Source organism: Bubalus kerabau, chromosome 16 (genome assembly GCF_029407905.1).
Source record: "Bubalus kerabau isolate K-KA32 ecotype Philippines breed swamp buffalo chromosome 16, PCC_UOA_SB_1v2, whole genome shotgun sequence".
NCBI lineage: Eukaryota > Metazoa > Chordata > Mammalia > Artiodactyla > Bovidae > Bubalus > Bubalus kerabau.
In genome coordinates this window covers 61,672,759-61,688,909 of record NC_073639.1, presented here as the reverse complement: position 1 = coordinate 61,688,909, position 16,151 = coordinate 61,672,759, and the positions used below count along the sequence as shown (strand labels likewise).

General features: G+C 48.3%; 1 protein-coding gene across 1 annotated transcript in view; it reads right to left on the bottom strand.

Moving 5' to 3' along the window:
- KSR2 (kinase suppressor of ras 2) overlaps positions 1 to 16,151 on the bottom strand; it is a 427,585-nt gene that overhangs the window by 91,896 nt on the left and 319,538 nt on the right. Inside the window, exons 6-7 of the mRNA XM_055550184.1 lie at positions 10,478 to 10,547; positions 7,194 to 7,277 (exon numbers count right to left, since the gene is read on the bottom strand). Of these exons, the coding sequence (XP_055406159.1) occupies positions 7,194 to 7,277; positions 10,478 to 10,547 (154 nt within the window). The remainder of the gene's footprint in view (positions 1 to 7,193; positions 7,278 to 10,477; positions 10,548 to 16,151) is intronic.

The window sequence follows — 16,151 nt, the reverse complement described above, 5'->3', positions numbered from 1 at the left end:
CTGGAGCACTCACATGTCTCATCACATCAAATGAACATAGTAGCCTCACTTTATCGGAGAAGGCAATGGCACCCCACTCCAGTACTCTTGCCTGGAAAATCCCATGGATGGAGGAGCCTGGAAGGCTGCAGTCCATGGGGTCGCTGAGGGTCGGACACGACTGAACAACTTCACTTTCACTTTTCACTTGCAAGCACTGGAGAAGGAAATGGCAACCCACTCCAGTGTTCTTGCCTGAAGAATCCCAGGGACTGGTGGGCTGCCGTCTATGGGGTTGCAGAGTCAGACACGACTGAAGTGACTTAGCAGCAGCAGCAACCTCACTTTATATCAGAGAGGGTTAGAAACTTTCCCAGAGTCACACAGCTTGGAAGCAGCAGAACCAGGACCTGCTCTCTCTGGCTGCAGCGTCTGGATCCTGTTGTTGCTTTACTGTCCTAAGTCGAGCTCCCTAGAAACAGATCCTGAGATGGGCAATCTGGCAATGATTTATGGAGGGAGTTCTACAGGATGTTCCTTAGCACGGTAGGATGGGGGAGAAGCTAGGCAAGGACATGGTTGCAGGTGACTCTAGTCTCAGCCTGATCCCATAGGGGGTTCTGGGGTGTGAACTGTACCCTTGAGTCTGTCTGCCTGCAGGAAAAGAAGCTGGCCTTTTGTACACCTGTACCAGTTACACCCTGACTGCCTGCCTCTGAGCCCCCTGGGGGAGAAGCTACAATCAGCCAAGGGCAAGCCCCCCAGGGAAGGTCTCAGGTTTGAACTGGTAGCACCGGCATCCCTAAACGAGGTCACTGGTACTGTGCTCAGCGGCTACTAAGTTAATCATCTTATCTTCAAAGCAGAGGAGCGAGTACTCTGTGGTCCTGGAGGAAAATGAGTCTTATACATCTGCAAGGTGTTCTGATACCCGTACGGTTCCTGTCTCAGGCCCCAAGAGCAGGTGACTCAGAGCACAGCAGGACTCTCCACCACCACCCAGAGGCACGGCCATCCCAATACCACATTCTCCTCCCTGCACCAGGCCTTGTCCTGGCCAGCGAGCTGGTCCAGGGTAGTGGGAGCTCCAGAGCCCAAGACTGCTTTCCCAGAAGAGTGGCTGGCTGGGTGGTAAGGGGTGCCTTCCCTCCACAGGCCTGGAGCCTCAGGAAGCAACAGCAGGAGTCCTAGGGCTGGTACTGCAGCTGCAAAGCAGAACCAGTCTCCTCTCTACCCTGGACTCTGCCTGCAAAATACACTCAGACCAGGTTCGATTCCTGGGTTGGGACAATCCCCTGGAGAAGGAAATGGCAACCTACCCCAGTATTCTCGCCTGGAGAATCCCAAGGACAGAGGAGTCTGGCGGGCTACAGTCCATGGGGTCACAAAGAGTCGAACACAACTGAGCAACTAACTAAATCCCGAGCCAAGCCTTTGTCCGTGCTGTTTCCTCAGCCCAGGACACTCACGATTATGTGCAAATAGGAATTATCTGGGAGGTTGACTAAAAATGCAGATTTCTAGGCCCTACACCAAGAGTCCGGGTCAGAGTCACCTTGGTTCAAATTCTTATTTTCTAGAACACAACCACTCAAATCACCACTGCTGGTTTTCCTGCAAGAAACCCAGAGAGACGCGGAGAGGTTTCCAAGGAACCTGACCTCAGCCCCGCAGAAGTGTCCTTCTCTGGAAGGACTCCTTCTCTGGAAGGACCCTGAGAAGGGGGAAGAGTGCAGATAAGACATGACTGAGCCAGGAAAATCCATCAGCATCTTACTGCAAAAGCAAACTTCGGCCAGCTGAATCCATGGTTATCAGACAATACATGGTCTGTACTGACAGCCGACCACTTAGAACTAAACTCCATTCTGTGCTCGTGAACCTATTAGATGAAAACGCCTCATTTTAGATAACTGCAAATTGCTTTCTGAGCATAATTTCCTATTAGTTCATTAATCTCTCTATTCACAATGCTGACAAGACAGCTGATGATAATTCCGGAGGAAGTGGGCACCAAACCAAAGCAGGGGGGAAAGCGGTTAGACATTCAGAAGTACTCCAGCTTCCTGGGTGGAGAGGTACTCCCAAATTAATTTAATAACAGCATTAACTTTCATTTATTAAGTTCTTATAATAGGCCAGGTACCAGGCTAAGCATTTTCCCTTATTTAGTCAGTTTAAAAAAAAAGATTTAGTAAAATAGATGTCATTTTTTTTCTTTCTATATAGCAAGAGGGCTTCCCAGGTGGTGCTAGTGGTAAAGAACACACCTTCCAGTGCAGGAAATGTAAGAGACCTGGGTTTGATCCCTGGGTTGGGAAGATCCCCTGGAGAAGGAAATGGCAACCCACTCTAGTATTCTTGCCTGGAAAATCCCATGGACAAAGGAGACTGGCAGGCTACAGTCCAGAGGGTCACAAAGAGTTGAACATGACTGAAGTGACTTAGTACGCATGTAGAAAAAAAGTGAAGCTTAGAAGTGATTATACAGTTAGTGGTGAGTCAGGATTCAAAGAGAGGTGTGTGTGTGTCTGACCTACAGCCTGGGTTCCTAATTATAGCGTATCTTTTCTGACTCAGCACACAAATATTTACTGGATGAATTTACTGGAGAGACCAGGATGAGCAAGACTCATGTCTACAGAGTGAGGCCAAGGGATGTAACAGCAGAAGAGACTGAAAAGTAATCAGCAAAGATGGACCAACGTTAAAAAAAAAAACAAAAAAAAACTCATGTGCTAAAATAAGGTTTGATCTTGGGAAACCAGTGCTTTCATATATAGAGCAATGGTTCTCAGACTGTGGTCCCAGGTCCGGCACTGGCAGCATCAGCATCACCTGAGAACTTGTCAGAGACGCGGGTTCTGGGGACCCACCTCAGACCTGCTGAACTGGAGACTCCGGGGTAGGTCCTGCGAGCTGTGTTCTATTCAACTTTCCAGGGGATGCTGTTTCACACTCCAGCTTGAGATCCATAACCTACAGAAATAAAATCAGCTCTGCAAGGGGATTTGGAGCTCACGAGAGCAGCGCTTCTCAAAATTAATGTGCACAAGAGTCACCTGGACAATCTTAAAATGCAGATTCGGGTGCAGCAGGTCTGGGGTGGGGCCTGAGAATCTGAGTTTCTGATCAGCTTCCAGGTGCTGCTGCTGCTACAGGTTACAGGCGCAGGGACCACATTTGGAGTAGCATATGTCTAAGCCAGGGAGTTTCTGGCAGTAACACCACCAAAATTGTCCTAGATTTTTTAGTTGCTTAGTTGTGTCCAACTCTTTGCAATCCCATGGACTGTAGCCCTCCAGGCTCCTCTGTGCATGGAATTCTCCAGGCAAGAATACTGGAGTGGGTTGCCGTTCCCTTCTCCAAGGGATCTTCCTGACCCAGAGATCGAACCTGGGTCTCCTGCATTGTAGGCAGGATTCTTTACTGTCTGAGGTACCAGGTAAGCCCTGTTCTGGGTTTTCTTTTTTAAAAAAGGCAGGGATGGGGCAGGGGTGGGGATGGAGAATCACTACCTTCAGGACAGATTCAAACCCAAGCCTCTGGAAATTGCTTTAGGGTGATAGGAAATGACCCGTATCACACTCCACGTTTCCCCGCAAGGTTCCCAGTCAGGTTTAAGACCTTCCCTGAGCATTCCAATTAAAACTGCAGCCCCTTCCCTGGCCCTTCCTGCCTCCCTGCTCTGCTTTGTTCTTCTCCTCAGCACTTCAGCATCATCTGAACAGATGACCTATTTCACTACTTCGTTTACTGTCTGGCCTCCCCATCTCCACCCCCACTAGCATGTAAACTCCGTGAGGGCAGGGATTCTGTTTCATTGACTGTTGTTTCCCCTATTCCTAGAACAGTTTCTGGCACATAGTACATGCTCAGTAAACATCAGTCAAGTAAATGAACAAACAGTTCTGCCCATTTTTAAAATCAGCTCGGACGGCTAAGAATCTGCAGGAAACAAGGTTTGATCCCTGGGTGGGGAAGATCCTCTAAAGAAGGAAATGGCAACCCACTCCAGTATTCTTGTCTGGTGAATTCCATGGACAGAGAAGTCCAGCGAGCTACAGTCCATGGGGTTGCAAAGAGGCAGACACGACCGAGCAACTAACACTAAAACAGTTCCCGGCACACGGTACATGCTCAATAAACATTGGTAGAGTAAATGAACACATAGTTCTGCCCATGTTTCTAACCAGCTCCCTCCCCATTCTCGGCGTTGCCCTCTGGGATTTCACTGGTTACTGCTTGTATGCCCGCACTTCAGCTTCACCGAAGTTCATTTCTCTATGGGCGTGTCTTCCCCTAACCTCTTTGACAATGGGGTCTGTTTCCCTTTTCTGTCCTTCATCCAAATCTTTTCAACTAAAATTTTGCACATCTTTTAAATCACATATAAACAGCCATCCATCCTCACTACTAATCAATGCAAAAAACTGCAGAATTTCACTAATGGAAGAGTAAAATCAAACTTCAGCGGATGATATCAGTAATGCAAGCTCCTAATGGCAACCCACACCAGTACTCTTGCCTGAAAAGTCCCACGGACAGGGGAGCCTGGTGGGCTACAGTCCACGGTGTCACAGAAGAGTCAGACATGACTCAGCAACTAAACAGCAACAGCAACAATTACACATCAGAGAGAGCACTAAACTCTGCTGACATCAGGCGAGTATAGCATCAAAGTTCCTGAGGCATCCGGAAGGTCTGTGGCTGCTACAGATTCTGCTTTCACCTTTTGGGTGGTTGTTCTAAAGTGAAAGAAAGTGAAAGTGAAGTTGCTCAGTCGTGCCCAACTCTTTTCGACCCCATGGACTGTAGCCTACCAGGCTCCTCTGTCCATGGGATTCTCCAGGCAAGAGTACTGGAGTGGGTTGCCATTTCCTTCTCCAGGAGATCTTCTCGACCCAGGGATTGAACCCAGGTTCCCCCATTGTAGGCAGACACTTTACTGCCTGAGCCACCAGGGAAGTCCTAAGGGCTGAGCAAATTGGTTAGATCACGTGTTCCTTCCAACCAGGGCTTGGTTTGAATCCTGCCTCTTAAAATTCCAGGAGGCGTTTCTGTACAAGGTAAGAGTGGGGAGGAATGTTTGATAAAATGTTTGTCACCTGGGGCGAGAACCTTTCACAGACTCCTTCCAACAGCCCTGTGTCGGGGGTGGGGGTGGGGGAGGGGCACTAACATCACGCCCACTTTGCAGGTGAGGAAACTGAGCCCGTGATGAGAGTCCCTTCCTAAGGTCACACAGGGAGTTCAGCAGTGCAGGTGGGACTCCAGCTCAGTTCTGCCTGCTTTAGAGCCTCTGCTTCTGGCAGGCACCCACCTCTCTCTCTCAGGTCCCCATCCCTCCCCCAACCTTCCGCAGGGTCTGAGCCTCTGCTCATTACTTCTGGAACAGAGAGAGTGTGAGTGAAGGCTACCTCAGACTTCTGCCTCTAGCGCTGAAAATTAAAACGGCTTAGGAAGCGTTCAGCCTCACGGACTCCTGGCTGCATTCCTGTCACCTAATTACCTGACTTCAAAGCCTCCGCTCGGCAGGTGTGAGGATGTGAAAGCTGCCATCTCCCCCTCAGAACGTGGTGTGACTACATACAGATGAGACGGACCCCCAAGCATCTGGTGTACCGGGGAAAGCAGACCGAAGTTCCACCCGGACCCAAAGGCATGGCTTCCTGCGTCTCCAGATCAGAAAGAGCAGAGGCCGCCATCCTGGGGACTCACCTGGGACCAAGGTGGGGACATGGGCCTCCAGACACTAACACCTGGTAGCTACTGCCTCCACACCATCCCCGTGTGCCATGGAGTTTAAGGTTCCTTAGAGGCTGGAACTAATTAATCCTCCCCACAACTCCAGGAGGGAAGGGGGCTCAGCCTTGCCTTATCACTGAGACATCCAGGCTGCAGGGAGAGTAAGAACTCCTTCATGGGGCAGCGATGTGGGGAGGCCTGATGCAACTTGAATCAGTTCCCAACCTGGGCTGGACAAGGAAGAGGGAGGCTAGAGGAGAAAGAAGGCGGAGGCTGGAGGAGTCCTACTTTTCAACTTAGTGGCCCCTATAAAGCGATCAGATGCATACTCATTTGTAACCCTTGATACAGTTGAACGTTAATATTTTACAGACCAGAGCAGGTATTTAGTACAAGTTTACAGGAGGGAAGAAGAAGACCAAACAGAAAGGCATTTGTGACCTTTGACAGAAAGCCTGGCCCTGGGCTATGTCCTTTGGTGTTGATTTATTCAATGCTCACTGCCACATCAGGCAGGTGTGATGATCATTTCTTTGGTGTGGATGAAAATCCTAGCAACAGAAATGTGAGGCAACTCGCCCACGGTCACTGAGCTAAACAGTGGCGGGACCAAGATGTAAAAACCTATCTCAGTCTGACTCCAAGGCCTACATTGGGCGTCACAGTCCCTCCTGCATCCCATTGCCAGACGCGACCTGGGGTGGGTACGTGGAAGCAGGGGGAGGTGGGGGCTTGTGTGGTCTGGTCTTCTCGCCAGAACTCGAGACCAACATGATGCCACAGAAAGAACAAGAGTTTGTGGGACAGAGTTCAAGTCTTGAGTGCCACTTCTTAGCTGTGTGACCTCAGGCTTATCCTAGCTTTAACTCAGCTTTCACATTTGTAAAATGGGAAGAATCAGAACCACTCCCACTTGGAGAGACACCATGAGGAGAAAAAAATTAAGGGCAAAAGCCCTTTGCAAAGTTGAATTCAGGGATTGGCAAACCATGGCTGAGGGGCCAAAACCAGCCATGGGCTGTCTTTGTACAAAGGGCTTTACTGGAATAGATAAATCTGTCGTGCTTATTTGTTTATATATTGTCTATGGCTGCTTTTGAACAACACAGCAGAGCTGAGGGACCCTGTGGGCCGCAAAGCCTAAAATATTTACTCTCTGGTCGACCAGAGAAACAGTTTGGCAACCCCTGATTGCAGAGCCTGTGGAAATGTAGGTTCTCGCTGTACTCTGCAGACAGCACTCTGCGTTTCCAGCATAGACCATCAGCTCCAGTTCTTACTCACAAGCGCTCTCCTGACCGCTTCCCCAAGTGCAGGTGTTCCTTTAGGGCACATTTCCAAAAAACAGAGCAAGCAGCTCTCCTGAGAGCCAAGGAACAAAACCCCCTAAGCCATTTCAGCATCCAGGCTGGCTCCGGCCTGACACCAGGCACTATGAAAAGGCGCTTGTGGGAACAGCCACTTACTTGCAATTTTTACACTTGAGGCCAAAAAGCATTCCTTTCCCACAGACTGTGCACGTCTGAGACATCCAGTACTTGGTGGAAAACCTGTGAGGAAGAGAGAGAAAGTGTTCAAGGCCAAGGTGATGGTGACTGACCTAGCTCTAGAAGGATGACCACTGGAAGGAAAAGCAATGGGCCCTTGATTCCAGCCCCGCTTCTTCCAAACTGGGTGACTTAATCAAACTGCTTAAACCACTGGAGCTTTGGTCTTTTCATCTGGAAAGTGGGCATAATAACACTATTGACCTCATAGGTTGTTTGGAGGATTAGACAAGGTTACGCATGTCAAGGGCTTCACACAGGGCCTGGTAGACAGAAAGCGGTCACTGCATGGGGTTGTGACTACATTATTACTATATTATGACATTCAAAACAGTCATTCAGTCATTCAACAAACATGCCTGGAGGCCTACTATGTGCCAATTTCAGTTCCAGGGACAGATGGGTGGGACTGTGACTGTCCTCAGAGAACCACAAAGCAAAGTGCGGTTTCCCCTGGAGTCTGTTTCCTATCACTGAGCTGAGCCTTCCCCATCACTGCTATTTACATCCCTTGGTTAGGGAGCTTCAAAAGGGAATCTCCCCAAAAAAGTGGAGACCCCCAAACTTTAGTAGCAGAGAAGAGGCCTCTAAAGGGAAAGTCTTTTCGGACCATCAGCTCACCTCCCTCCCTAGCCCCTACCACTTGCTGCATACAGAAGGCGGTTTGGAGGTTTCTGATATACAGCTAAGAACTAGCGGGAACAGAGGTGCATGAACTTCCGAGGTTCCCTGATGTTGCCAGGGTGCTTTCCTCGCACAGAGATACCAGGCAGCAGCAGGGCTGGGCCCAAGAAAAGTACTGAAGGTTGTCAGGTCAGAGTTAATTTTCATTTTCAATTTTTGTCACCTCCAGCAGGAGTTGTATCTAATCTCCACTGCCTCACAGTGTCAAAATGAAAATTGGAAGTGATTATGTAACTTTGCTGCTTGAAAATTTTGAGGGCAAGCCTGCATCCCTCTGCTGTACCATCTTGCCTGATTTGGGTCAGTCACTCTCAAAACAGAATGAGCTGCAGCCCGAAGCCTCCATGTATAAGCAAATAGCAATATTCTGAATACAGACTCTTATGGCCAAGAAAACTCCCTTTCCAGTTTTGGATTGGGGGTTGGTTAAGTCCCATTCTGCCCCTTCAGTACGGCCAGTGAGTTTGGCAGGATCTATTTTTGCAGGATTTGGCAGCTCTGGGGAATGGCAAATGGGCTCATGTTCCACCCACTAGTCAGCAGTGTGGGAATCAAGAGTATGAGTGACAGATGGGAATTCCTTTTTTCCAGCCCTCTCTCATCCTTGGGATCAGCAATCCCTCTTCCCAAGATGTGACTGAGGTGACTCTGAGGACAGGGGATGGTATGCGATTTTAATTTCATTTTTTCACCAAGGCTGGGATGAGTCCAGGTCTCTCTGTCCTGGCATGGAGCCGGGGAGAAACACAGGGTGAGACTGGACAGTAACAGGGAATCCTAAGTGCTAGCTCTTCTAAGAAGATGTTCCTAATGCCCAAAATCACCAGATGATTTTCCTCCTCTTGGCATCAGCATTTGAATCTGAGGTACCACCAGGTCTAACCTTAGGATGCTAGAGTCTGGCGTCTTGGTTCAGCCACAGAGAAGCCAATTGAGGTGGAGCCAAGTCAGGGCGTAAAGCTGAGCTAGGGGTGTGACCAATCCAGAGCTGGAGTGTGGCCAATCCCAGAATGGAGTTGAGCTAAGGGTGTGGCCAACCCAGGGGTGGAGCTGAGCTAGGGGTGTGGTCAATCCCAGGGGTGGATCTGAGCTAGGGGTGTGGCCAACCCAGGGGTGGAGCTGAGCTAGGGGTGTGGCCAACACAGGGGTGGAGCTGAGCTAGGGGTGTGGCCAATCCCAGGGTGGAGCTGAGCTAGGGGTGTGGCCAATCCCAAGGGTGGAGCTGATCTTGGGGTGTGGCCAGTCCAGGGGTGGAGCTGACGTCAGGGAGCAGAATGTAAGAAAACAAAACCGGGCCCTTCTTTTTGACGTCTTTCTCTCTGCATCTCACTGCCTGACTATTAATGTGTCTATCATGTATTTCTCAAGGCTTCCTTCACCGTTTTCTCATTTGAGTCTTAGCAACTATCCTGTCAACACATTTCTTTCAAAAACTGTTGACGAGATGACATTCTGAGAGATTGTGCCCACTCCTGCCTCACCCCAGGATACCCTTAGGTGTCTGCCCCTGGTATTGCCCACCTCTTATAGCCCCGATCCCCTCTGTACTGTCATGGTCTGTTAAATGTCTATCCCTCCACTAGACTGCGAGCTCCCCAAGGCTGAAAGCCTTCCGTGGTGCTGCTCAGCGTTGCAGCCCTGGTTCAGATAGTCTCTATAAATACTAGAGAAAAGAAAGCATAAATGAGTGAACTCTGCTGGTCACAGAGGCCTCAGTGCACAGAAAACTCTCAGCAGCGGTGTCAAAAGAACACAAAATTCTGAGGTTAGTTAGCTTGTTGATTCATCACTTAATTATTTAGGGCCTCAGTCTCCCTATCTGTCAAATGGATGTGACCACACTTGTGCTACTTACCCACTGAGTTCGTGAACAGATTGTGAGGATAACACAATAAAAAGTGAAAAGTCAACTTCGTGTAATGGGTGACTTAGTGGACAGAAATCTCCCTCCTGAAAAGGGCAAGTGCACTCCTGGAGAGGCTGAACCCTGCACCCAACAGAGCTGGAGCTCTGGACTGATAGAAAATGAGCATCTCTGCAATCTTGTCTTCTGGGTACAAAGACTCAAAATTAGGACAAGCATTTGTCTCAATACTGAGTGGTTATTACATGCCAGGCCCTTCGCTTAGCACTTCAATACATTATCTCACCTAATCTTCATGACCACCCTGAGTAGGCAGAATTATCTGATGAGAAAATTGAGCCTCAGCAAGGTTAAGTAACTTCTTCAAGGTTGCAAAACTTTACTAGCTGGGAATGGAATACAGGTCAGTCTGACTCCAAAGCCCTGGCTTTTAAACACTAGGTGTTAACTTTGTAAGAGCCAGGTGAAAAAGAAGCAGGCATTTCAATACCCTGCCACATCAAGGTTCAACCTGGCAGAGGAGAGAAGGGAAGAGCAGGGCCATCCAGGAACCGGGGCAGAACACTCTGCCGAGCCTTTCCCCACCCCGGGGCCAGAGCCCCCAGCCCCCACATGCTGGGAGAGAGCCACCCATGCACTCAGGAACCCAGCCTACCTGTGCTTGATGGAGTTGCCGAGGTCTCTGCGAGGGATCTGTGGGGACCAGCGCGGCACTGACAGTGTGTCTGCAGGGAGAGAAGACACCAGAAGGTCTGGTTACACAGAGAACTGGAAGTGGGGGTGGGCTCTCACCAAGCCCTGGAAGGAAGAGGCAGGCTTGCTGGCCTCAGGAAGGGCACTGGCCACCATCACTTGCTAAACCAAAGCGAAGTGGAAAACTGGTTTAGCTTCTGTTATCTTCACTCAAGCAAGGTCCCCGGAATGAGCCTTCCAGTCAGTGCAAAGAAAAGCAGCCAAGGGAGAATAAAACTGAGCCTGGCTCCCATCAGCAAGCACTTACTGTGAGCGAGGTGTGTGCCATGTGACTCACATGCCTGAGTTCATGACATCCTCAAAACAAAGTTAGAGACTGTTAGCATCCCATCCTTACAGATGAGGAAGCTGAGGCCTGGAGAGAGGAAGTCATGTGCTCAAGGTCCTCACACCTTGTAGATGGCACACCAGCTGCATCCGGGCTTAAGGGGCCTAGAACACATGCCTGTGCTTGCAAGGCTCTGACTCGGCAGATTCCAAATGCTGGTCATACAACTACCACTCTCGTAGTTTTTGTATGCCCTTGTACAACTTAATTAAGTTGACTTGTTTGTTTAAACACATTTCTTCTCAAAGTAAACTCTATATGGAAAACCAATATCACATTCTGTATAAGTAACTGTTTAGAATATGTCTAACCATGCATCACCTTAAACTCCTGCTAGAATAACTGATGGATGGATGAGTGGGTATATGGATGGATAGATGAATTGGCAGATGGATTGGTAGATGGGCTGATAGATGGATAGATGAATGTTTGGATAGATAGATGGATAAATGGTTGAATGGGTGGGCAGATGGACAGGTGAGTCAGCAAATGGACAGATGGGAAGATGGGTAAATGGACTGGTAGGTGGATGGATGGATGGATGGATGTTTGGATAGCTGGGTGGATGCATGGTTGAATAGGTGGGTAGATGGACAGATGAGCTGCAATGTGGACAGATGGGTAGGTGGATCAATGAATTGGTAGGTGAGTGGATGGAAGGAAGGATGGATGGATGGATGGATGGATGAACTGGTAGGTGGGTGAGTGGATGGATGGATGGAAGGATGAACTGGTAGGTGAGTGGATGGAAGGATGGATGGACAAACAGCTAGATGGATGGATAATCTGATGGATAAATGGGAATGAGGAGGAAGCAATAAATCACATGGACTTTAGACTGGGCGCCTGTTCTCATCAGGTCTTTTCTTTCATGCCTTGGGCTACATCCCAGTGACCCACACCAGCACTCCACCACTGAGTTCCAGGACTCCTTCCACAGCCTCTGAGCACCAGCCCCCACCTTCACTCCAGTGCCTGGGTGCCTGCATCACCCTCCTCACAGACCTCACAGGCCCCAGGGAAGTGTGAAACAACAGCAGAAATGAACTGGTGCTTTCTGTGAAGCCTCCACCAGTTAGGGGAGAGAAGAAGGAAGTGGCTGACCCACACGCCAGCTCTCATTTCTCAGGCCAGATGGATGGAGTCGGTGCCCCCGTCCTCAGAGCTGCAAATGCACGCCTCATTTTTCACAGCAATTGTTATGGAGTGGCGTGCTCATCAGGGAGCTGGGCATGTCTGAACCCATCAGGGAGCGTTTAACCCCAACCCATTCACGCCTCCCTTTTGTCTAATGACACTGTCGACAGCCATCTGAAAGCTGTTTCCAGAAACCCCAATTCCACCCTTGTAAAGCTGGGACCATTTCTGGGAGAGCAAATGATTCTGTAAGTCCCAAAGGGCAGAGAAAACCTAGAAGAGAGACAGCATGATGTATCAGTCAGAATCCTAGCCAGTGGAATCTCCTCCAGGTTAACTAAAAACTAAATGTCATCAAATTCAAGCCCATTTTATAACTTGTTTCAACTTGTGGGAGAAACAAACAAAAAACAAGAAAGAAAAATAATTTTAAAGGAAAGAGAGCGGGGGACTGAAGTCAGATTTCGGAGGAAGGATGCGACCTGCTGACTCCTTACAATGGTTTCTCCCGGCCAGGAATGGGAGGCGGAATGACCGTGCTGGAGTGGAAGCTAGTACACTAGCTCAGATACACAGTCTCCTCATGGGGAATCCACAAAATTATTAGTACCAGCACCAAAGAGGTTTCATCTCATGGGACATTAGTAGCAGCTGTCTAGAAAGGTGTATTCAGGATTCTGAGGCTCAAGAGGAAAGAGCATTGGGATTGATCAGCAATGTCTGCCATTTTGTCCTTGTTTAGTCACTAAGCTGTGTCCGACTGTTTGCGACCCCGTGGACTGTATAGCCACCAGGCTCCTCTGTCCATGGGATTCCCCAGGCAAGAATACTGGAGGGGGCTGCCATTCCCTTCTGCATTCTGCCATGGGTGGAGAACGAGTAAGTGCCAACAAGTCTGCACGCTTCTGCCGCTCCTGCAAGGACAAGGACACATCTCCATCTCTGCATCACTGTCTCATAGCACAGCATCGTGGACGAAGCAAGCATGTAATACATGTTTGCTGAATCTGAGACTAGTATCACAGAAGGAGTGAGTAGACTGAGTACTCCATATGTGGTAGGCACTATTCTGTGCAGCTTACACCCAGAAGCTATGCCTCTGTGCAGTCGGCGTTCTCATTATTCCCACAGCACAAAGGAAGAGACAGGCGCTCAGAAAGCTGCAGTGACTTGCTGAAGGTCACACAGCCGGGCCCTGGTAGATCCTCAAGGAGAAACTCTGCAAGTGTTTATGAGCCTTCCAAAAGCCCCAGTCAGGGAGGTTTTGCCTTAAGGGAACATTTGGCATTGTTTGGAGATATTGGCAAATAACCGGAGTGGAGGAGGTGGTGGTGGGGCACTGGCATCTAACTAGAGACCAGGGACGCTGCTCAACATCCTGTAGTACACAAGACAGACCCCTGCATCAAAGAACTAACCAGACCCAAGTGGCAATGGTGCCAAGGTTAAGAAACCCTCATCAAGATGTTTTTCACTTCTCTGGCCGTCTCCCCACCCCCGTCCCTCCCCCCAACATCTCGAGATGATACTTGTGAAGCTCAACCCGGTAGAGAACAAATCCTCTTTTATTATAAGCACATCCCACCGTTGGATTCGTATCCTAGTTATTCTGTTATTCTCAATTACAGCACCTTCTCAGAAAAGTAGATGTAATTAAGTTTAGTAGTTTGGTTTCATTTCTCAATATCTGGTTGAAGGGGTGAATTCCATCAATTACATTCAATGGCTGCGACATCATTAGTCTCAAGCAATAATAACCTCCACACGGCTTCATCCGTGGGTGTGCAGATCTGAATTCTGAGATCTTCTCTTTACTTTCTTCATTTGGATTTCATTAAACTTGCCAATGCAAGCCTTAAAGCAAAGGAAAACTGTTTAAAAGGAAAATCTATGAAAATTCAGGCCTTATCATAACAGAGAAGGCAAACAGCATTTAGAGCAATTAAACTGATACAGAAACTTCTGTTTAACAATCAAAGTGCCTATTAAGATGTCTCCATAGCTGAACAAAAGCTTTCTACTCTCATTTTCTGATAACAAGTCAGGCAGACACAGAGGCAGAATTGTGACCATCCCTGGTGCGTTCCGTTACAGGGGCAGGATAACAGGAAAACAGACACTTCTTCCCAGATATTTTCATTCATGGGACATGGAAAGGGAGAGGGTTGGAGAGAAGGAGGACTTCTCTTCCCTCCTTTAGGTCCCACTGTTGATGCCCTCTCAGAAGTGGCCTCTGTAGAGAAGGGGAGAAACCAGGAGGCTTGGTCTTTGACACCTTGGTAGCCAGACAGACAAACAGGACCCATGATAGAAGGAACCAATATTAATAAAATCATCACAGTAGGTAGAGCTTTAAAATTAAAAACTCGGGCTCTGACCTGGTGAATTTGAACTCAGGCTAATGGAGGAGTCAGGCATGGAGAGCACGCTTGAAAACATTTATCACAGAGACAACACGTGAAGTTGGGTGATGGGAGACTTCTCTGGAGGCCCAAGGGTTAAGACTCCACGCTTCCACTGCAGGGAGCGTGGGTTTGATTCCTGGTCAGGGAACTAAGATCCCAAATGCCGCTCAGTGAGACCAAATAAATAAATAAATACATTTTTTTTTTAAAAAAAGATTAACAGTTGGAGTGATTAAAAAAAATTTTTTTTAATGGCTGATGATAAAGCAAAAGAAAGGGATGAAAAAGAAGAGGAGGAGAGAAATAAGAATAATGATAAGAATTTTTTAAAATGAGAAATAAGAAAAACAATAAATATGCTTTGTGTTGAGTGTTACCATGCACCAAGCACTATTACCAAATAAACCCTTCACACATGTGATCTCATTGTATCCACACACTGCATGTATGAGCACATGTGATGTATCAGCTGTTACCGTAGGTGCCACTTCACCAACGAGGAAATCAAGAAATGATGCCATTTGTCCAAGGTCACACAGCATGTTTTTTTTAATTCAGGTTACCTAGCTGAGGCTCAATAAACAACAGCCAGTTCATCCCTGCTTCATAGATGGGAATACTGAGACGTAGAAGCAGTAAGCAACTGTCTATAGTTTAGAAGTCTCTGAACTGGGATTTGAACCACAGACAGGAACAAACTGGATGCTTCCATTCCAGATCGCCCTCCAGATACACAGAGTTCACCCACCCTGTAACTGTCCATGCTTCCTACTTCTGAGAAGAGTAAAGGGAAGATGAGAACCAGCCGGTTCAAAAAGGCCACAGAGGCTTGGAAAGTGATGCCATAGTGTGCTGTGTATTCCGACTATCATTCATGCAGTTAATCAATAAATATTTTGTTGAATTTGCCCACCCTCCAAGTTATGACCAACCTAGACAGCATATTAAAAAGCAGAGACATTACTTTGTCAACAAAGGCCCATCTAGTCAAGGCTATGGTTTTCCCAGTGGTCATGTATGGATGTGAGAGTTGGACTATAAAGAAAGCTGAGTGCCGAAGAATTGATGCTTTTGAACTGTGGTGTTGGAGAATACTCTTGAGATTCCCTTGGACTGCAAGAAGATCCAACCAGTCCATCCTAAAGGAGATAAGTCCTGGGTGTTCATTGGAAGGACTGATGTTGAAGCTGAAACTCCAGTACTTCGGCCACCTGATGTGAAGAGCTGCCTGATTGGAAAAGACCCTGATGCTAGGAAAGATTGAGAGTAGGAGGAGAAAGGGACGACAGAGGATGAGATGGTTGGATGTCATCACCGACTCAATGGACATGGGTTTGGGTGGACCCCGGGAGTTGGTGATGGACAGGGAGGCCTGGCATGCTGCGGTTCATGGGGTTGCAAAGGGTTAGACACGACTGAGTGACTGAACTGAACTGACCCACCCCCAGAGATGTCCACATCCTGTGACCTAACAGGTAAAAAGAGACTTTGTCAGTGTGATTAAGTTAAGGATCTTGAGATGAGAGATTACTCTGGACTAGCCAGGTGGGCCTGATATAATCAGGTGAAAGAGGGAGGAAGGAGGGTCAGAGTCAGAGAAGGAGATGTGGGGATGTGGAGATCTGCTGGCTCTGAGGATGGATAGGGGCCAAGTGCCAAGGATGCAGTGGCCTCTGGAAGCCAGAAAAGGCAAGAGAGCAGCTTCT